This window comes from Leuciscus leuciscus (assembly GCF_965113295.1).
Source record: "Leuciscus leuciscus genome assembly, chromosome: 6".
NCBI lineage: Eukaryota > Metazoa > Chordata > Actinopteri > Cypriniformes > Leuciscidae > Leuciscus > Leuciscus leuciscus.
The window spans coordinates 37,006,554-37,029,087 of record NC_138730.1 but is presented as its reverse complement, the minus strand read 5'-3'; the positions used below and the strand labels follow the sequence as shown (position 1 = coordinate 37,029,087).

General features: G+C 38.3%; 3 protein-coding genes across 4 annotated transcripts in view; 2 read left to right on the top strand and 1 right to left on the bottom strand.

Annotated features, from left to right (window-relative positions):
* kcnq3 (potassium voltage-gated channel, KQT-like subfamily, member 3) overlaps positions 1 to 12,449 on the top strand; it is a 47,599-nt gene extending 35,150 nt beyond the window's left edge. For both annotated transcript variants that reach the window (XM_082173524.1, XM_082173525.1), the window contains 7 exons: positions 4,284 to 4,310; positions 7,270 to 7,505; positions 7,856 to 7,961; positions 8,540 to 8,671; positions 8,839 to 8,934; positions 9,167 to 9,251; positions 9,328 to 12,449. In XM_082173524.1, coding sequence (XP_082029650.1) covers positions 4,284 to 4,310; positions 7,270 to 7,505; positions 7,856 to 7,961; positions 8,540 to 8,671; positions 8,839 to 8,934; positions 9,167 to 9,251; positions 9,328 to 9,870 — 1,225 coding nt within the window. In that variant the 3' untranslated portion in view covers positions 9,871 to 12,449. The remainder of the gene's footprint in view (positions 1 to 4,283; positions 4,311 to 7,269; positions 7,506 to 7,855; positions 7,962 to 8,539; positions 8,672 to 8,838; positions 8,935 to 9,166; positions 9,252 to 9,327) is intronic.
* Positions 1 to 22,534, bottom strand: part of LOC309501431 (uncharacterized protein) — a 188,284-nt gene that overhangs the window by 110,414 nt on the left and 55,336 nt on the right. The window lies entirely within an intron of this gene.
* hhla1 (HHLA1 neighbor of OC90) overlaps positions 18,851 to 22,534 on the top strand; it is a 13,668-nt gene continuing 9,984 nt past the window's right edge. The window contains exons 1-5 of the mRNA XM_082173389.1: positions 18,851 to 18,937; positions 21,198 to 21,281; positions 21,368 to 21,427; positions 21,787 to 21,867; positions 22,502 to 22,534. The exon at positions 22,502 to 22,534 is cut by the window's right edge and continues 51 nt beyond it. Of these exons, the coding sequence (XP_082029515.1) occupies positions 21,200 to 21,281; positions 21,368 to 21,427; positions 21,787 to 21,867; positions 22,502 to 22,534 (256 nt within the window). The 5' untranslated portion in view covers positions 18,851 to 18,937; positions 21,198 to 21,199. The remainder of the gene's footprint in view (positions 18,938 to 21,197; positions 21,282 to 21,367; positions 21,428 to 21,786; positions 21,868 to 22,501) is intronic.

Below are 22,534 nucleotides of genomic sequence, written 5' to 3'. Positions count from 1 at the left end.
CTGACAGTAGTTTTTTAATGCCAAAAGAGGATTTGTGCTGGTGCATGCTGTTAGTAAATCTGGCCCATTGTCTCAAATCATTCACTAATGACTATCCTGAGCCATACTGGGACAGATATGTGTCTATTTCACTCTTTTAAGAGGATGCTAGTAAAATATCTGCTATAATAAAAATATTTGTAATTTATAAATTGCTTGCAAAAAAAAATAAAAAAATCTGTCAGAATACACAAAAAAGTATTCAGACACAATATTTATGAATGGCCATCAATGGGGAAAGATGCTTTTTGCAGCCAGGTGGCGTAGTTACGATATCTACCAGCAGGGGCTTAAAGGGTCAGGATAACCAGTCAAATCTTGATCCCTTGACTGGCAACATTGGCTCAACTACTGGCATGAGTTTGGTGGCAGGACTCAGGGTTATTACTGTTAACTAAATCTAAAACTATTAAAAACATTTTTGTTAATTGAAATAAAGCTGGAATAAAATCTAAATGTTAGATGAAAAACTTAATTTGAATTGGAAGCACTAAAGTTACTAAGTGGAAATAATGAAAAACTAAAACTGAACTAAAAAATTATATAAAAATGAAGCCTTATTTTAAAAAAAATGAATAAAATGACACAAAAAACAATTATTAAAACAATAATAACACAATTACTGAAAATTAAACTAAATTTAAAATGAAAATATTAATATGAAAGATGATTCAAAATATGAATAAAAATATATAATAGTATAAACATATTAAAATAACACTGGCAAGAATATCTGTTTGTCCGCCCAATTAAAGTTATTATTTTTATATAATTACTAGTGATGCTTTTTACTAGAAATTAATTTTTACCTGAAACAGATATTAATGTTTTAATTTAGCCAAAAACCAAAACCGAAAATAAAGTTAATTTAGTAATCAGTCAAATCATGAAATTTATTTAAGAATAAACACTCCAATAAATACATTTAAATTGCAAATAAGGCAGTTTTTCAATAACAGATTTTTATATCTACTCCAATTTGTTGTTATATAAACATGTAAATGTGGCTGTAATAAAAAAAAATGTTTTCATGGCAGATTTATTCAAACATTAAATAGGTTAAGTACAAATATAAATATATGTAATACAGTGCATATTGTCAGGCTGCAGGGTAGATGAAGTAGGAGGCAAACTCGCAGATGAAGTAATCCAAGGTTTTAATTCACAATCTCACAAAAACAAGGAAGTGCTCAGGCAGAGAAGGCCTAACATAAAACATTAACCGACAAAAGACAAGTGAAGGACAGGAACTTAAATACACAGAAGATTATGAGGGAAGACAGGTGACGGTGATGATGATGATGAGGATGATGAGGACCAGGTGCAGGTGATGACGACTGAGGACTCTGGGAAGTGTAGTGCACACACAGACGAAGACAGAAGAACATGACCGTGACATTACTCCCCCCTCCCGCAAGGCGCGTACCGCGCCGAAGAAGGCAGCATACGGGAGGGGGGGTGGGCATCCTGGAGTCCGTGACGGGAAGGTGGACCAGGTTCTGAAGTACGGACTCCAGGATGGTGGCAGGACAGACAGAGGAGGTGATCAAGACGGTGCAGGCTGAACAGGGGACCATGGAGGAACAGGCTGATCAGGTGGCCATGGCGGTGCGGACCCTTCCGGTGGCCACGGCGGTGCGGACCCTTCCGGTGGCCACGGCGGTGCGGACCCTTCCGGTGGCCACGGCGGTGCGGACCCTTCCGGTGGCCGCGGCGGTGCGGACCCTTCCGGTGGCCGCGGCGGTGCGGACCCTTCCGGTGGCCGCGGCGGTGCGGACCCTTCCGGTGGCCACGGCGGAGAAACCCCTTCCGGTGGCCACGGCGGAGAAACCCCTTCCGGTGGCCACGACGGAGAAACCCCTTCCGGTGGCCACGGCGGTGAGGACCCATCGGGCGGCCACGGCGGAGAGGACCCTTCGGGTGGCCGTGGCCCCTCGAGTAGCCAGGACGGAGCTCTATGGCCCCCCCCCAAAAAATACTTGGGGAAAGTCCCGGGTTTTAGAGAGGGCAGTGATGAGGGCTCGGTGCTGGGCAGATCCAGCGATGAGGGCTCGGTGCTGGGCAGATCCAGCGATGAGGGCTCGGTGCTGGGCTGGACCAGCGGTGAAGGCTCGGTGCTGGGCAGGACCAGCGGTGAAGGCTTTGTGCTGGGCGGGACCAGCGGTGAAGGCTTTGTGCTGGACGGGACCAGCGAAGAGGGCTTTGTGCTGGGCAGGACCAGCGATGAAGTAGGCTCGGTGCTGGACGGGACCAGCGATGAAGTAGGCTCGGTGCTGGACGGGACCAGCGGTGAAGTAGGCTCGGTGCTGGACGGGACCAGCGGTGAAGTAGGCTCGGTGCTGGACGGGACCAGCGGTGAAGAGGGCTTTGCAAACTCTGGCACTGACTCAGGCTTTGGCGGGCAGGCGACTGGCTCTGGCGGGCAGGCGACTGGCTCTGGCTCTGGCGGGCAGGCGACGGGCTCTGGCTCTGGCGGGCAGGCGACGGGCTCTGAGCTGGGCGGAACCAGCGGCGAAGAGGGCTCTGGCGGGCCGATGAGAGGAGGAAGATCGCTGTCAGTCACAGGCGCGGCGGGCACGACGCTTACTGCCTTGGTCTCGGCAGATCTGGCGTGAAGTGCAGGCTCGGCTGGACTGGCGTGAAGTGCAGACGGCGACATGGCGTGCCACGAGAGGAAGCTCTCCAGACAACAGGAGAGTGCCTCTCTCCAGTCCTGACCGGAGAGATCTGGAAGCTCCCTCGGGTCGACTTCCTTCGCCCCAAGTCGGTAACACGCCTTGATTATTTCGTCATCCAGCGCGCAGGAGGCAGCAAGAGGGACAAACCCCCAGGTGAATTGGAACAGATCGCGGCTATCCCGAGCCAAAGCCGCGATCTGTCCAGCGAGCTCCCAGCTCATATTGTGTTCGGTTAATCTGTCAGGCTGCAGGGTAGATGAAGTAGGAGGCAAACTCGCAGATGAAGTAATCCAAGGTTTTAATTCACAATCTCACAAAAACAAGGAAGTGCTCAGGCAGAGAAGGCCTAACATAAAACATTAACCGACAAAAGACAAGTGAAGGACAGGAACTTAAATACACAGAAGATTATGAGGGAAGACAGGTGACGGTGATGATGATGATGAGGATGATGAGGACCAGGTGCAGGTGATGACGACTGAGGACTCTGGGAAGTGTAGTGCACACACAGACGAAGACAGAAGAACATGACCGTGACATTTATATTTAGCAAAATAAAAATGTTCCAGCTATCTAATTAGCTATGCACATTGAATGGCTTTCCTGAGGTAAATATACCATTAAGTGATATTGTTTACAAGCTGTTTTCTTGACGTCTTTCCCCGGTTGAAACACTGGTTGTGCGATTACATGAGACATGAAACATTTCAGTAAGTTGTACCGTTTCTTTCAACATACCTTCTGATGTTCAGTCATATTTATTTTGTGCTATAACAAATAGTAAAAAGGAAGAGGTGATCATTTCACGTTCAGCGATCTGTCACACCACATTAAAGAACACCAAAATGACACTTATTGTTAGAATTGAATGATAAAGTTGACAGAATTTGAAAGCTGAGACTTTCTTTCACATTAAGCACTCAGCTCATTGTGATTATTGGATGGCAGGTGTGCTACAAATAATGTTTAGCGAACTTTTGTTCAAGCATCAACAAAAAACAGCAGAAACTAAAAGATCGTTCCTGAGATTTAAGAATCTTTTTCTGCATTGATTAAAATCAAAACCATTTTGGCCAAAACTGAAAATTTCTGAAAAACAAAATAGTTTCCGGTTGCCAAAATTTCAGTGAATCACTAGTACGTTACTTTTACTTTTACAATTCAATTCGGTGATGCTAAAATTACACACTTCATCTTAAAAAAAGAAATAAATTGAAACTTTTAATTTAGCATTATTTAAACTTCTCCCTTATTGACACTTGCCATCGTGATTTTATTTCAGTAACTTATAACTAGCAACATATAAACAAGTTATATCTTGCACTATTCTATTGATATATTTGTTATTCTTTTTGGTACATGAAATTAATTTCATTATTATTCACCAATTTTACCACAGTTATGTATATATATATGTATGTGTATATATATATATACATACATATACATATGTGGAGATAGAGTATAGTGGTTATTTGGTTTAGTTGTAAACGAAGAGTTTTGTTGCTGTTGTCATAAGAGTTATCAGGTCAAACTAAATGTTTGTCTTGTTCCTGTTGTCTGCAGGAAGGACCCTCTTGAGGTTATGGCTAGGTAAGTCTCTCTCTCTCTCTCTCTCTCTCTCTCTCTTTCTCATTCCGTGTGTCTCTCGCTCACTGTTTTAACGATTTACAGCATCTCTGTGAAGTGTGAGATTAATGAATCTGTGAAATGTGTTTCCTTAAATAACTCCTAATAACCACCACCTCCATTAATTCAGTGCCAAAGGCGTAATGACCAGCAGTGCGTTTCTCTCTGTGTGTGTGTGTGTGTGTGTGTGTGTGTGTGTGTGTGTGTGTGTGTGTGTGTGTGTGTGTGTGTGCGTGCGTGCGTTTCTTAGTTCGGGGACATGTGGCCAGTAGTGCTATATGTGATATTACAGAGTCCATTAGAAAAGAGTGAATTATGGATCACTGATAAATGATGGTGTCAGAGCAGAGCGAGGGAGAGGGATTGCGAGTGTGTGTGGGAGAATTTAATCGACGGCTGGATCTGTGACGTCTGTGTCACTAAGGAAAATGATGGGAAGTGTTATTAGCGGTCTAAGCATGACGAGCCGTGACAAAGATGGACTGCGTATATAATAATCATGAGCATCAGTTGTCCTTGACCTGGATACTGGCCTGACAGTCCGTTTATTAAAAGAAGGGAGATTTACTGATAGAAACAGAGGGAGAGTTGGATTGAGTGCTGTGCTTGTTTGTGTCGCCTGACCCGAGACCTGTAATCCATGTTCAGTCCAGATCAGAGATCAGATTACACATTAATACTGCTAATACACAAGTGCAAAACACTCACCTACGCAAACATTCACATACGCAAGACTAGTTGGCTGGGAAGCTTATAGCCTGACATTATCACTGTCAGTGGCCTACCAAAAAAGTCCAAATGGAGAAACCAGACCACCTACACATTTGCTTTTCTATCATGACAAGGACTTTTCATTCAGTTCTATTATTTTTTGTACTATTTTATCTACCTAAGGTTGTGAATCAAGAACAGGTTTTTCTTCAGAACTGGTTTCTCCTTTTCTTGATGTTTGGTGTGGTAACTGTTCTTGAGTCTTTTGATACAATACAAAGACAATAAACAGACAGCACATCTTTATATTGCATTGTCCACATAGTGCGGTCTAGTCTAATTCGGGAACAAACGACTCTTATGAACTGATTCTTATCAGTGAATCTGTCAAAATGATTCACAGATCAGATTTAAATAAGTGTAATTATTGAGTGGTTGTTTATTTGACAACATGTAGTTAAATACACATTCTAATAAATGGTACTTTTGTTAAAAAAATATAACAACAGAAAAGTTTTGAAGGAAAGTTTTGCAAAAGAACAAAGTTTCTTGCGGGATGCATAAAATGTAAAACCATTGAAATATAACATTTTCCTCCCATCTAATTTTTTCCATCACAATGTTCCTTTAGGGGCTCTGTACCAAAGTATTGTATTGTTTAGCATTTATGATTAGTTGAGACTAATTATTGATTGATATCACCTCTTTTTTTAAAAACAATCAGTAAAAGAATCAATAATAGATTTTTTTAAGTGGAATCAGAATTTCGTATGATTCCCTTTTTTATATATCCGTTACACTGAACCTTCACACAAACCTTTCTGCAGGTTTGCATTTTCATTAAAAGTTGATTTAGTGTGTAGAAGATTTCAGATCTTAACATCCTTTAGCGAACATTTTGTCCCCAAAATGTAAGCAAAACCTGACCTTCTGGTACAAATGCAAACACACACACACACACACACACACACACACACACACACACACACACACACACACACACACACACACACACACACACACACACACACACACACACACACACACACACAATAGCTGGGAAACCTGCAGCCTGACATTATCAATGACCTACTAAAACAAGTCCGAAATGGAGAAACTGGATCATACACACGCTGTTAAGTAGCTCTTGATATTTTGCTCCATTCATTCGTTCATGTGAAATCTATGCGTTGATTCTCTTCCCGTCTGTTCTCAAGCTTTCACTGCTTTTCTGTATGTCTGATAAGCTCCTGTCTACAACAACAACACACACACACATACTGTAAACACACAGAGTCATTTTTCAATCATTAAAACCCTCTCAGACAGTTTGAATCGAGTGTAGACAGATTGTGTTTTGTGTGTGTGTGTGGGAAAGTGTTGTATCAGTAACTGGTTGGTAATCAGCTGTAATTGTGGAGCATTTTAAGATTTTTCAGTCCCTCTCACCACTTCAATCTTCTTCTTTTCACTGTACTCGAGATACTGTGTGTGCTGCAGTGCAAAGTCTGTATATGTTTGTGTGTGTGTGTGTGTGTGTCCATCCTTGGGGACCCTTCACAGTAGAATGCCCTGCGTTGTTTCTTTGGAAGGGTTTAGTTTCTCCTGCAGGTAGAGTTTGTGTGTGTGTGTGTGTGTGTGTGTGTGTGTGTGTGTGTGTGTGTGTGTGTGTGCAGGACCGCATTAAGACAGATGCTCTTATAATAGTATTACAAGTTAAAATAACTGTTTCCTATTTTGATTATATTTTTTAATGCATTTTATTCCTGTAATGACAAAGCTGAATTTTCAGCATCATTGCTCCAGTCTTCAGTGTCACATGATCCTTCAGAAATCATAGTATGCTGATTTGCTGCTCAGGAACATTTCTTATTATTACCAATGTTGAAAACAGTTCTGCTGTTTAATATTTTTGTGCAACATTTTTCCAGGATTCTTTGATGAAAAGAAAGCTCAAGAGAAGCATTTATTTGAATTTTATTTTATGTGAAATTATAAACATATTTCCATATAGCCTTTTTTTAAACTTTTGAAAAATGTAAACTTTATTTTTTATTTTGTCATTTTTAACTAGACCTGTACTTTACGACGCTATCATCATCATCCATTCCTCTCCCATTTTTGACTTCAAACAGAGAAAGAGACTGTTTTGTCTTTTGAGAACACAAAATGATAAGGTCATTTATCATCTGTTATTCTGTCTTTTCATCAGTCAAAAATTGAGTTTGTTGGAACGCGTGCGGCTGTCGACACCGAGACCATCAACAGTAAGAGCCCGTGTGATGATGCCCGCTGCGAATCCTGAAAGCGTGTCGGGGAACTGCGGGCCGGTGGAGGCGATTGAGGAGAGTCCATCAAAAGAGGGCAAACCAGCAGGGTTCAGTAACAGAGAGCGATTCAGAACGGCTTTCAGAATGAAGGCCTACTCCCTGAGACAGAGCTCAGAGGGTATGACACACACACACACACACACACACACACACACACAAATGACATGTTCCTGATTTAAAATACTCAAGATGCATCTTTAAGAGCTGAACTTCTTTAAAGTACTAAACTTCTAGAAAAAAACTGTTCCAATGGCCATGTAAACACAAACACACATTGTTAATGTGCATACACAACACACACACACACACACACACACACACACACACACACACACACACACACACACACACACACACACACAATCTTAGAAATATATACACTATAATAATAGATTAAATACATATAGTAAGTATAGTAGGCACTCACACAATGAATGAATCTGACCTGGTTTTGGTGTTTGATTGTAGATACAGGTGGTCTTCCTGATCCCACCCCTGAGGAGAAGGGCTTCCCACCTGACATCCTGTTGGAGGAGATGATTCCAACTCTCAAATTAGTAATAAGAGCACTGCGGTACACAAATATCATTTTATTTTTCTACTGCTAAACAGACCAAGTGAACACTACCGTTCAAAAGTTTAGGGCCAGTAAGATTTTTCTTTTAAAGAATATAGTATTTTTATTCAGCAAGAATGCATTAAATTAATTTTGTTCGGGATCACTATGCTTATATTCTAAAAAGACAGAAAAGACATTAATAATGTTACAAAAGATTTCTATTTCAAATAAATACTATATTGTTCTTTTGAACTTTCTATTAATCAAGAATCCTGAAAAAAAAAATCTATTTTTTTTTACAAAAAACTATTTTCAACATTGATAATAATACGATTTTTCATCATATTCGGATGATGTATCATGTGACACTAAAGACTTTCAGAAAATTCAGCTTTTACATTACATAAAATATTTTCAAATAGTAAACAGTTATTTTAAATTGTAATAATATGTCACAACACTTAAAACTTTTGAACAGCAGTGTACATGCAAACACTATCACTTGTATATTTTAACAGATATTTCAACTACTCTTGCTAAACCCAAGATTTTAGAATAAAAAAAAAAAGTTCTCATTTGTGTTTGTGTTGAAGGATCATAATGTTTCTGTTGAGTAAGAAGCGTTTTAAGGAGACTCTGAGGCCGTATGATGTAAAGGACGTGATTGAGCAGTATTCTGCAGGACATCTGGACATGCTTACCAGAATCAAATATCTACAGACACGGTAACACACACACATTAAAACATACTCATATTTTTAAAGAAATAATCTATAAATCTTTTTTTTTTTTTTTTTTTTTTTTTTTTTTGCGTCATTTAAACTGAAATATATATTCTTATTTTTATTTTGTGTAAAAAACAATCTAATATTTGTTTTTGTTTCATCTTCAGATTAGATCTGATTCTGACACCTGGACCGCCTCTCACTCCAAAACACAAGAAACCCCAGAAACCACCTTTTCCGTACCCCTCCCAGCAGTCACCTAGGTAAAATCACACCTAAACATATATTTAGAGATTCATCAATCCCTGACATGCAAATCCTCCAGCCACATGTTGTTAAACATGCCATAAATCCATGTTATGCATTATGGCCTATATTGATGCTGAATTTCTGATAAATTTTTTTTTTATATTTAGTCAAATGAAGTTGATATAACCGCTCTCATTTGAACTCTTTCATTCAGATTTACTTTCCTTCTGTGTCTTTTTCTCTCAGACATGAGTCATATCTTGCCAAGGCAAGCCTGCCAGATCCTGAAGACCAAAGCATGATGGGTAGATTTGTGCGAGTTGAGAGACAGGTACTCACTCACTCTGACAGCTCGTTGTGTGGCCTAATGAATTGTTTGGCTAAACTTTGTCGCACCACCCTCACAGGTGGAAGACATGGAGAAGAAACTGGATTTCCTGGTGGATATGCATATGCAACATGACGTCACGGGCCCCGGCCACATGACCATGGAGCGCTGCGACCCCACGTTGACCGTCAGCGTCGCAGGCGACCGCGTGTTCTGCAGCTACGGCCCGCCGCTGCACAATGCACCGTATTACACGCAATCCAACACGCACCCAATGAGACCAACCGTCCTGCCCATCAGCCCACTGCCAAGCCACTCCCCGTCCTCCAACGTCAACCAATCAGGAGGCCACAGGGTGGGCACGCCACTGTCACTGTTGTCGGTCACTCACGAGGAGCTGGAACGTTCGCCCAGCGGATTCAGCATCTCCGCTGAGAAAGAGGAGGTCACGGGCAAGGCCTCGGGGTTAACGACGGGGTCGAGCTGGGGTCGCGACCGCCGATATTTAGCGGAGGGCGAGACGGATACGGACTCTGATCCCTTTACCCCCAGCGGACCCATTCCACCCTCATCCACCGGAGACGGGTTCCAATCCGATGGAGCGTGGGGAACACCACCCTAAAGACACACACACTCTTTATAAAGACTACAGACTTTGTACAGCACAAAATGACACATAAAGACAGACATAATACTCGTCATATCTAAATATGTATCCACTTCACGCTTTACCCCTGCAAAGTCGGGCTGCACGATATATTGAAATGAAACTGATATCGCAATCTGGTTTAGTGCGATTTTCAAATCACACACACATCGATTTAATAAAATAAATACACATGCTACCGGCGCAAGAGTGGCACTGCTCATCTACACGCGTGCAGACCACGAGCTGCCTGCGTGAAAACTGCAGATTCACTCTGATACCGGCAGGGCATACATCTACATGCCAGCAACCTGTCAAAAATAAAAACTTGATGGTTTACATTTAAAAACAAAGAAATTAAGACGTAAATATTAGTATTGTAATTTTACAGCGACAAAGAAAAGAAAAATTAAAGTCGCCATGAAATCAAAATTGACAAATCTTATTTTTTTTATGGAATATTGCAGTATTTATTATAAATGATTTATCTGTGCACATCATTATTTTTCCTGTGACTCATAATCTTTAATCAAAATAACTCCCCCTCCCTCTTGCAGGGACATCGCTTCTCTGATGATGCGTTTACTGGCATGAGGGCGGGACAATAACCTGTCACTCACATGACATCACAGCAAAACAAACCATCAAGTCCAGCCCTACATTTTTTAGGATTTATTTCACTCGGATATATATCACAACAGGGAAGAAAAGTCTTTTGCAACATCTGTTTAATGCCGACTTTAATTTTACAATTAAAAATTACGATTTCTTATTTTACAGTACAACAGTTAGAATATATTTGTTTAATATATTATTTAATAATAATCACAGCAAAAAACACAATTATTATTATTATTTTATACTGAATTAAACTGGTCAAAACAGTGGGAATGTGCCCTATGCAAACACAAGTGGAAAGATATATTTTTAAACTTACTTACTGAAAGCTGTTTGTGTTATTGTACAGAGTAAACCACTCAAATTTAAGAAGAAATCCTAAATCGTTCAGCCCTAAAAGGAATCATTTTCCAGCTTTTTAAATAATTTTTATTTTGCTCTCCCCAACAATATTCTAGAATGAATCATTCTTTCCAAATATAGCTATTAAAGTCATTTGGTGAACATTCCTATGTTCCATATTCTTTCATATTGCAACATATAGCAGAAAAAGCAAATATCGCAATGTCAGTTTTTTCCAATATTGTGCAGCCCTACTGCAAAGCAAAGAGCACTGCATGGAATGCATGCGTTTTATCTCTAGTGGTAGACACTGCACTTGGCAGATTGAGACTGTGTGGTTGTATTTGACTGGGAACTTTAAGGGAGGAGAACACAACAGATGCTATGCCATTTTTGTAAACATTTATTTTTCTATTTACATATCTTTTCATATGCATGGACTGCATGATTCATCCACGGAGCAGCTAAATGTATCGATGTCTCCTTCGGTTTGCACTTGCTTTGATTTTGAATACTTCGGTTTGAGGAGAGATCGCGCTAGCTTCTTTCTCTGCACACCTTGAGCTTGTTTTTAGTTCCCTTTGCAGATTGTACAAATCTTTTTACTCTGGTCAGCATGAACTGCACTCTGGGATATTGCATATTTTCCGCAGAATGAACGTCGCCACTAGCTCTTTAAGGACCAAAAGCAAAGCCTCAGTTATGAATTCCTCAAGTGTCTGGCCTTAATCCAACCAATGAGCACATCCCGTCTGTGAGCGGCACATCAAACTGCCAGCTCAAAGATTCAATATTGACACTGTAACGAAGGACCAACTTTCCCATTGTAACCACAGCTTTCTTAGGGTAAACCTACATCCATCACACAAATCATTCCAGGGAAAGACAGGACTTGACTGTGGGAACTTGGCAAACCTTACCCTTAGACAGCAGAATTATTTTTTAACTCTGATTAGTTTATCTGTCAAATTACAGTAATTAATAGTCACACTAACTGAATGCAAGTTTACTCCCAAACAAATACTTAGGTATCCTGCGTAAATTCACTGTTCAAATGTAATTTTACATTTAATCAATTTAATCAATGTCAGTTCTTCCCCAGGTCAAGTGTTATTTAGTATCACTGAGATATTATTATAGTTTTTATTAATATTTTTAAATTGTTTTTATTTTTCTATTTTTATTTTCTATTTTATTTTGTTTTCGTATATTAAGTAAATGAAAATGAGAAATGTTGGCTTTGCAACTAGCTGAAATAAAATAAGTTTTTATATATTTTATTTCAAGCAACAAAAATGTTTTTTATGGGTTTAGTTTTAACTATAACAACCCTGCCCCAAGATTATGGGTTATGCATATCTACGTCCCTTTAATATCAAATTATTTTTTATTTATTTATTTTAAAATTGACAGTGTATACATTTTATATCACTGTTTTTTTAGTCTCCAATCAACCGAGTATGTCTAGATTTAGATCAATTAAAAGCGGATTAATCTGAGGTTCAGGTCATTTGTCAAGTCCAGTAGAGTCGAACAGCTGGATGTGTTGTTCCAGTCAGTGTTGTCATCATTTCCATCTGCATCGTTTGAACTGGGGTTATGATGAGGTCAAGGCAGTAATATGAGATTTAGTATGATGTTTGATGCTTAAAGAGATAGTTCATCCAATGAAAATGGGACTTACTTTCTTCTGTGGACAAAAAAGAAGATATTTTGTCCAAAATAAGAATGTTTTTGTATTCATACATTCATACATTGTATTTCATACAATGAAAATCCAAAACTATGGAGTCATGCGGGAGAAACAATGTGTATATTGTGGCCATGAATTAAAATTCTGTCAGTAATTACTCACCCTCATGTTGTTCCAACCCAGTAAGACTTTCGTTCATCTTCGGAACACAAATTAAGATATTTTTGATGAAATCTGAGAGCTGGCTCACTCCTCCATAGGCTGATAGGTATTTGATATCTGCCATCCCAGAAAAGTTAATAAAGACATCGTTAAAATAGTCCAAGTAAATACAGTGGCTCAACCTTAAGTTTATCAAGTGACGAGAATACTTTTTGTGCGCAAAAAAACAACAAAAATAACGACTTTATTCAACCATCTCTTCTCTTCCATGTAATTCTCCTACGCTGTTGACATAGTGTAACAGCGCAGCGCTTCTGTGTTGTACGTCAGAACGTATACTATTGGCCGACGCTGGTCATGTGTGTGATGCTGGAACCCAGAAGCGCTGCGCTGTTACACTACGTGAACTCACTCAAAGGCCCACACAGAAGAAAATTAATAGTTGAATAAAGTCGTTATTTTTGTTTGTTTTTTGCACACAAAAAGTATTCTCATCACTTGATAAACTTAAAGTTGAGTCACTGTAGTCACTTGGACTATTTTAACAATGTCTTTACTAACTTTTCTGGGCTGGCAGATATTGATTACCTATCAGCCTATGAAGGAGTGAGCCAGCTCTCAGATTTCATCAAAAATATCTTAATTTGTGTTCTGAAGATGAACGAAGCTCTTACGGGGTTGGAACAACATGAGGGTGAGTAATTACTGACAGAATTTTCATTTTTGGGTGAACTAACCCTTTAACCATTCTTTCCCATGACTTACTAATATGTCAGCACTTTTAACTAATTCATTCCCTAATTTGAAGTAAATCATACACACAATATAATAATATGATCCCTCGTTTTACTAAAACGTGGCCACGTTGTAATAATTCGTTCCCTTGTTTTAGTTAAATCAAAACGAGGGACCAAATTAATAAGTCGTGGGAACAAATTCTTAATTTGTGGCCACGACTGAACTAAAACGAGTGAACGATTTCTTAATTCGTGGCCACGATATATATTTTTGTCTGCATGACATTTTTCAAAATCTTCACAAATCAAATTTGTATGTGACATGATTTAAATGATGACCGAATTTTCATATTTGGTGAACTATCCATTTAAATGTCCTGTAAACCTACGACCATGTGACTTAACCCTGCCGCTCATTATCATCTCAGACTAAACACTGGCATCAATACTTAAATTGTTCATGTCATGTCGTAATTACCATAGTTAGATGACGAACTGTGACGCACATCCTTATTTTGCCAGGTTAGACGCGTTTCTGAGTCAACATATTTTGTTGATCTTGGAACAACATTCCTGTCTGAAAATCCCTACCCCAAACCTAACCCTACCCATAACTTATCCCTAAAATCAGAGGGAAATGATAGATGAATGACACTGATGTAGAAGCACCAAACCCTGGTTGTAAGCCTAAACGTAACATAGACTCTAAACTTGTCCCTCAAATCTGATTGGTTGATTGGAATGTTGTTCCAGGATCAACTTCTTTGTTGAACATGATGTACTTGGCGAAATCAAGTTCTGCACCTGTGATGTTCTACTCGGAGATGTTCACGTACTGGGACTCTGGACTTGGACAACACTATTAATGCCAAAAATGTATCTGCAGAGGTCATGTGGTACAAGTCGGAGCTCTCAGAAATTCTGAGTTTACAAGTTGTACTTTGTGAGTTCTACAAGGACGTGAATGCTTTTTACAAGTCAGAATCATGTAATTCCAACATTTTGTGCACGCACCTCAACTTATATGTTCGTGATCTCAAACTAAACACTGCAATCTATTTTAAACTAGTCTCTAAACACAGGTGTCCACTGTTAACACACACTGTTGCCCATTAGCATCATAAACGAAACCTCTCAGTCACTTATCAGTCTAATAAATTGCCCATTTTTATCTGTTCATTTTATCTCAGACTAAAAACGGTCAATTATTATCTCAGAACAAATACGGCTGCCCATTATTATTATTATTATTATTATTACCTAACTGCAATGACTGCTATCTCTTTTCCTGTCTGACTATTGACTGCTATCTATTCTGATGTACACAGAGACACTGCTGTTTATTGTTTGTGCCTTGGCCTTTTAGAGCACCAGTCCCTCTCTGCCGCTCATTTCGTTCTCTCCATCATGAATCAAACCTGCCATCATTTTGCTTTTTAGGCCATCCATAATCGTTTTGCTCTCAGTGGTATCAGTAATGCATCTGTTCATTTTACTAGGACCTATTCGGTTGTGTATTTTCCTTTTAAAGACCTGACAAAAGATGTTTTAGTTCTCTCTTCTTTTTGGTTTCAGATGAAATTATTTCACACTAGTGGCCTTCTAAGCTCTTATATTCATTCCAGTTTTGAATAATAATCTTTATTTACATTCTGGTCAAGGCCAGTTTTAATAGTTTAATTTGATGAGATAATATGCAAATGTTATGATGAACTTGTTTTTTTATGTTAAATCTTCAAATTGCACCAGTTAGTAATAAAGTATATTAAAATAAATGTTGCCGTTTGTTCTTGTTTAATTAGAAGTAGTTTATGTCTCTAAACAATGACCACGTGAAGTATTTTATTACAATTTGAAATAACTGTTTTCTATTTGAATATATTTTTAAATGTCATTTATTCCTGTGATGGTAAAGCTGAATTTTCAGCATCATTACTCCAGTGTCACATGATCCTTCAGAAATGCTGATTTGCTGCTCAAGAAACATTATATATATATATATATATATATATATATATATATATATAGTACTATCAATCAATTTAAAAATTAACTAATTGATTACACATTTTTCTGTAATTAATCGCGAATAATCGCACCTAACATTAAAGTTAAACATACATTTTTTTTATATTTTTATATTGTAATAATTTCACAGATCATTTCCAAATTAATGTAGAAACAACATAAGACAGCATATTTTAAATATTTTATCTAACAGGTGGGAAATAGGCCTATATATAGAAATTGAATAAATTATCATTTTAATATAGACTAATCCTCATTAAAGGTTGTATCAGTGATTTCAGGCCCAACATTTTTTTTATCACATTCATCTAATCTTTCCTAACGATCCGCTAGCTGCCCGCCCCATAAGCAAGTCGTCAAAAAAACGCGTCTCTGTAGGCAGCCTAGGCTCTGAGATCTGCACACAAAAACAGTTGGTTTCACCAACCACTCAAAACCAAAACAAATAGTGTTCCAACCAATCACCGACAGGGGGAGGGTGTTGTGAGGTTTTGTGCTCGTGCACGGCTGCACACGAAGTCGGAGCTGAAGAAGAAGCTGGCTCAAAACCTCACAACACCCTCCCCCTGTCGGTGATTGGTTGGAACACTATTTGTTTTGGTTTTGAGTGGTTGGTGAAACCAACTGTTTTTGTGTGCAGATCTCAGAGCCTAGGCTGCCTACAGAGACGCGGTTTTTTGACGACTTGCTTATGGGGCGGGCAGCTAGCGGATCATTAGGAAAGATTAGATGAATGTGATCATTTATTTTGGGGCCTGAAATCACTGATACAACCTTTAAAGCTACAAAAGTTATTCAGTCAAGAGCAGCGAGTGATTTTCTCTGACTCATATCCGATGTCCTCACAACTCTTTACGGACATTTTAGACTTTATTTAACTAATTTAAGAGGATACTCGACAAAGCTGGCATTTTGACATACTTTTGTGTGTTTTTGTCCGTTCAAGGGCGAAAGAGAACTCAATGCGGCCGACGTATGAAGCGGCTTTCTGTGCGCATGAGTCCTGTGTGTGTCTGTCACACTGACAATATGCAAATACAGTTCTTTTTTTTGTATCTTATCGTGCTTGAATAGCAGTTTAGCAGTTGAACGAATGATAGCGTGATCATATACTGTAGTGCAGCCAATATATATATATATATATATATATATATATATACATATACATATACATATACAGTGAGGAAAATAAGTATTTGGACACCCTGCTATTTTGCAAGTTCTCCCACTTAGAAATCATGGAGGGGTCTGAAATTGTCGTCGTAGGTGCATGTCCACTGTGAGAGACATAATCTAAAAAAAAAAAACCCAGAAATCACAATGTATGATTTTTTAACTATTTATTTGTATGATACAGCTGCAAATAAGTATTTGAACACCTGAGAAAATCAATGTTAATATTTGGTACAGTAGCCTTTGTTTGCAATTACAGAGGTCAAACGTTTCCTGTAGTTTTTCACCAGGTTTGCACACACTGCAGGAGGGATTTTGGCCCACTCCTCCACACAGATCTTCTCTAGATCAGTCAGGTTTCTGGGCTGTCGCTGAGAAACACGGAGTTTGAGCTCCCTCCAAAGATTCTCTATTGGGTTTAGGTCTGGAGACTGGCTAGGCCACGCCAAAACCTTGATATGCTTCTTACAGAGTCACTCCTTGGTTATCCTGGCTGTGTGCTTCGGGTCATTGTCATGTTGGAAGACCCAGCCTCGACCCATCTTCAATGCTCTAACTGAGGGAAGGAGGTTGTTCCCCAAAATCTCGCAATACATGGCCCCGGTCATCCTCTCCTTAATACAGTGCAGTCGCCCTGTCCCATGTGCAGAAACCCCCCCATGACGTCTTAGTGTACGTTCAAACCATGACGTCTTAGTGTATTACCAACAGTAACCTTGGAAACGGTGGTCCCAGCTCTTTTCAGGTCATTGACCAGCTCCTCCCGTGTAGTTCTGGGCTGATTTCTCACCTTTCTTAGGATCATTGAGACCCCACGAGGTGAGATCTTGCATGGAGCCCCAGTCCGAGGGAGTTTTTCTAATGATTGCTCCAACAGTGGACCTTTTTTCAACAAGCTGCTTGGCAATTTCCCCGTAGCCCTTTCCAGCCTTGTGGAGGTGTACAATTTTGTCTCTAGTGTCTTTGGACAGCTCTTTGGTCTTGGCCATGTTAGTAGTTGGATTCTTACTGATTGTATGGGGTGGACAGGTGTCTTTATGCAGCTAACGACCTCAAACAGGTGCATCTAATTTAGGATAATAAATGGAGTGGAGGTGGACATTTTAAAGGCAGACTAACAGGTTTTTGAGGGTCAGAATTCTAGCTGATAGACAGGTGTTCAAATACTTATTTGCAGCTGTATCATACAAATAAATAGTTAAAAAATCATATATTGATTTTTTTTAGATTATGTCTCTCACAGTGGACATGCACCTACGATGACAATTTCAGACCCCTCCATGATTTCCAAGTGGGAGAACTTGCAAAATAGCAGGGTGTTCAAATACTTATTTTCCTCACTGTACATATACATATATATATATATATATATATATATATATTGATACATAAAAAGTAAATAAATTAAGTGAAAGTAAATTCAAATTGAAAACAGTAATGGGATTAAGTAACATGCCTTACTTGTAACATGTTACACCCAGTATTGATCATGAACACCAAAGAGCCTGAATTCAGAGTGCAGTAGAGTTACGATAACAGAATATAGGTGGAAATATTGTGCTGGACACAAGTAGAGGGGTTGTTGTGGGAATGGCCCGCTGCCTGGTTCTTGGTCTCCAGGACAACAGAGTTTCCCAGGCCTTGCTCTGTCCCAGACACCATACGCTGCCAAACAGGACAGAGTGCATGAGAAGAGCGGGTTAGCATATACAGGACATGTGATTTTCATATTTAAAGAGAGGCCAAAAGTGTGCGCAAGTGTCAAATTCAGGTAGAGAGACAAGCTACATCTGTAAGTGCAAAACAGGCTATGCTATAATTTGGTCAAATGTCTACACAACTATAGTGAAACGCCAAACACTGGCTCTTTAGGATGTTGGAAATTATTCTAAATCACATTTGTATAATAACAACTGCATCTATGAAATGTATGTACCAGTGTGCATGTGTGTGTGTTACATTTAGCAGGAGGGAGAGAATCTATATCTGTGAGAGTTTCTTTGTGTGTGTGAGAGAAAGAGAGAACGATTCTATATCTGTGAGAGTATCTGTGTGTGTGTGTGTGTGTGTGTGTGTGTGTGTGTGTGTGTGTGTGTGTGTGCTGGTTTGAGAGCAGGTCCTCTGTGTTTGCCAGCTGAGCTCAGGTGACACACTGGAGGGCTATTACAGCCTGCTGCCCTCTCCGGGGACCATGATGCCCTGCTGGTTCTGTGTGTGAGTGTGTGAGAGACAGCGGACAGCGAGCAGACAGCTGTCTGTGTCCTGCAGCGTCTGCGTCTCTCTTCTGCAGGTGAGTGTGGGGTTTTTATTTAGTTCACACTCTTCCTCACACACTCTGCGTTTCAGCTCATGCACTTTGAATATTTAGCTATTGCTTATGTTGTACACCTGCTTTTTTTATTATTATGTATTTGTTTTATTATTTCTATATTTGTATTTTTTATGAATAGTGAAATTTTAGTTTGGATGAATAATGATGTCTTTGTGGAAATTTTAAGATTAGATAAATGCTGTTAATTTATCTTTGTATTTTTTTTTTTTATTGCACTGAATTAGTGTAGTCCTACTTTATACATTTTAAATTTATTTATTCATTTATTTTCCATTTTACTGAAAGAGTTAAGGGAAAAAAAAGAGTTAAGGAAAAGGTTAAGAGTTAAGGAAAGGTTAAGGGAAAATGATTTCACAAATTTGTTGAAGATAAATGTCTGTGTTCAGACCAACTTTACACAGAAAAATAATCATGTATATAAGAAAAAAATATTACTCTCCCTCCCTTCCCTCCCTTCTCTCTCTCTCTCTCTCTCTCTCTCTCTCTCTCAGTTTGTGTTGTAATTACAGCAGGCGTCATTAAAAAGACCAAATCTGATGGACTTACTGAAAGATTAAACATTTTGACTGTAACTTTTCCACACTAGCGTTAAAAGGATTTTTGTAGCTAAATTTCTCTAGAGGATTGAGCTGGTGCTGTTGTGCCGTTACTAATGAGGTCTTTCATCTTTAATGTTATTTGCTCATTTTAACTTGTGAACATCATGATCTGTGTAGAGAGCTAGAGAAGAGCCGCTGATAGAGGCTAATTGAGTTTGCAGTGACTGATCTACTCTCTGTGGAAATTAATTAGAATTGTCAAATCTTGTCACACTTGGCAAACAAAGAGCCTTGAGCTTTATTCCACAAATCCACATGCATGTCCACACCAGAGTCAGAAATCAACCAGGACTCAGGGCAAAAATAGAAGAAGCAACAAAAAAAAAAAAAGGAAAAAATTCCCCGGTAGTTTTTTCTGATCATTGCATTCCTCTTTCATTAATTTCTGAAAACTATTTTTAAAATGTATTGTAACAGTCGTTTTTGTCTTAGCATATCTTCTGCATAATCTATAGCTATTTCGTACTTGGTGTTGAATGTTTGATGTTTTATTATTTCATATTATTACAAAAAATATATGCCGGCTTAAAGGTGAAAAAATGTCATGAAAATCAATTTTTATTATAGTTTTGTTCATATTTTGAATTAGCTTTTATTCTTATATTTTTAGTTTTCATCTTTAATTTTTTTATAATTATGTTATGTGCTTTTGTCATATATATATGGGTCTCATTTTTAGTTAGTTTTCATTTTTATTTATTTTCAGTAAATCATTGTATTGCTACACCAATAACTTTTAGCCCTCTAGTGGTTAAACAACAAAACTGCATGCATTTTGCGGAAGATCATTATTTTGGTTGTGCTTCGGCTCTGCGTGACTGTGCGGATGAAAATGACACTTTACAATAGATAGGCTAATGCTTGTTTACAATGAGCTCTTTTTAAATAAAATACCTTACTCACCTGTTGAGTAATAAAATCAAAAATTCTGCGCCTTAAAGCCAAGCCAGTGTTGTTTCTCTTTTTTACAAGCTCTGTCGGGTTCTCTTTTTGCCAGCAGACTCTCCTCTGTTCTGTTTTAGTTTTTAACTGGTGATAATTCCCCGGAGGTTTGAGATTTAGGTGCTCCATGTCTGACGAGACACACACGGGCGAGTGACGTATGTATGCAATTTCCCGCGAAAACCATCCTGTCAGCCAGATCTAAAATATAAATCAGGGTAAAACAAAAACACGTTTTGGAAGAAGTTTTGATGATGTATTCTCCTTTAAATGTAGTTAATTTTTAACAAAAAGTGTAGCCTATCATATGCTTTTCAGCTCATATTTATATTTTATTTTATTTTAACTAAAAATGTCAACAGTTAATAGTTAACAATCAGTTAATAACCCTGGCTTGATTTTAATTTTTCTTTCATTTTATTTTTTTTAATTTGTTTCTTTTTAACAAACCAGCAGTTATGCTATGCTGTTAAAAAAAAGCGCCTCAGAGTAGCATTACTCAACTCTGCTGTTGAAAGCTCACTGCATAAAATGTATGTTCTCGTTACTATGTAAACACTTTTGTTGATTAGCTATATGTAATTTCTTAAGGTACAAACAGGTGCATATAGTATGAAATCTTTGGAATGTTGTTGTTCATTGTTTTAGTGTTTTTAATAAACCTGTTTGCTTTGCAGAGATGGCTAATCTCACACTAAAACATTGGATCAGCATCAGAATCTGCGCTGTCATAGTAGCTCTGTTCCTTATTTATGCACATGGTCGGTAAATGAAGAATACAAATAAAAATACAAACTTTAAATTAATTTTTCTGCTAGTCAAGAGGTAAACAATATGTCTTTTTCAGTTTTTTCAAGACAAAGCCAGTTGATGCAAACAGAAAAACGAGAGCTCCTGGTGTCCACAGGTAACCACTCAGAGACTTTTTCATGGAGAACAAGCACCTATCAGAGACAATCACATGAACGGGACAGAGCTCTTAACATACAGATACACATTTTAAAAGCCATACAGAAGTGTTTATGAATCATTGCATTTATTGAATGTTTAAAATGCTTTTACTTTCTCAGGCATTTAGTCCTATGATTAGGTCAATGTGAAATGATAAATGTGGTGGTGAAACCTGGTAATGAGGTTCATGTGTACTGGGTCAGCTTCTGTGTGTGTGATTTAGGAGTAATTTACAGAGCATTAAATAATGGCTTTGCAGATCGATAGCTGGAATGTTTCGCGTGGTATAAATAAGTATAATCTTCATTTACCCAGAGATCCCAGCAGAGAACATTGACCCTGCCTCTATAGATCTTACTGGACTCGTCAACACACTCATCAATTCTTCTCAACCAGGTATGACAATATATACACACACATATGGTGTTTCTTTGGCTATGGGCACCATATGTCCCAGGGGTATGTTATATATGAAGGGCACATTAAAACCGTTTGGAAACTTTACATCACGCCTTCATCATTTAATTTATAGTTTTTATTGTTTTACCTTTGTCTCAGAACCAGACATTTTATTTTAAATTATGTAAATCAATTATGAAAATATTATTTCATGTTAGAAACTATGCTTATCTAAACAAAGAATGATATAACATTTCAATATTTATTTTTGGGGAAATTATTTATAGTTTTATATATAATTTAATTATTTTATATATTATTTTTAATTATGTTATAGTATTATATCATTGCTTTTTGTATTTAGTCATTTTATTCCAAAAACGTTTTACAGCACGGAATACTATTAAATGCAATACAACATCTGAGATGTGGTTAAAATGTCATGATGTTTCAGGGAAAAAAAATGATAAAAATGACAGAATTCCTGTGATATATGCATGTATATTGTTGAACACTGTTAGTAGACAAAATAAACTACTGTTTTAAGAGAGTTCATTTTCTAAAAGTGCTTATTGTTGATGCAAATGCACGCACACATCTCAAAATGTTGTTTTTATGTATGTGTTTTCAGGTTCACAGCATCTTTTCTCTTTACTCAGCGTGA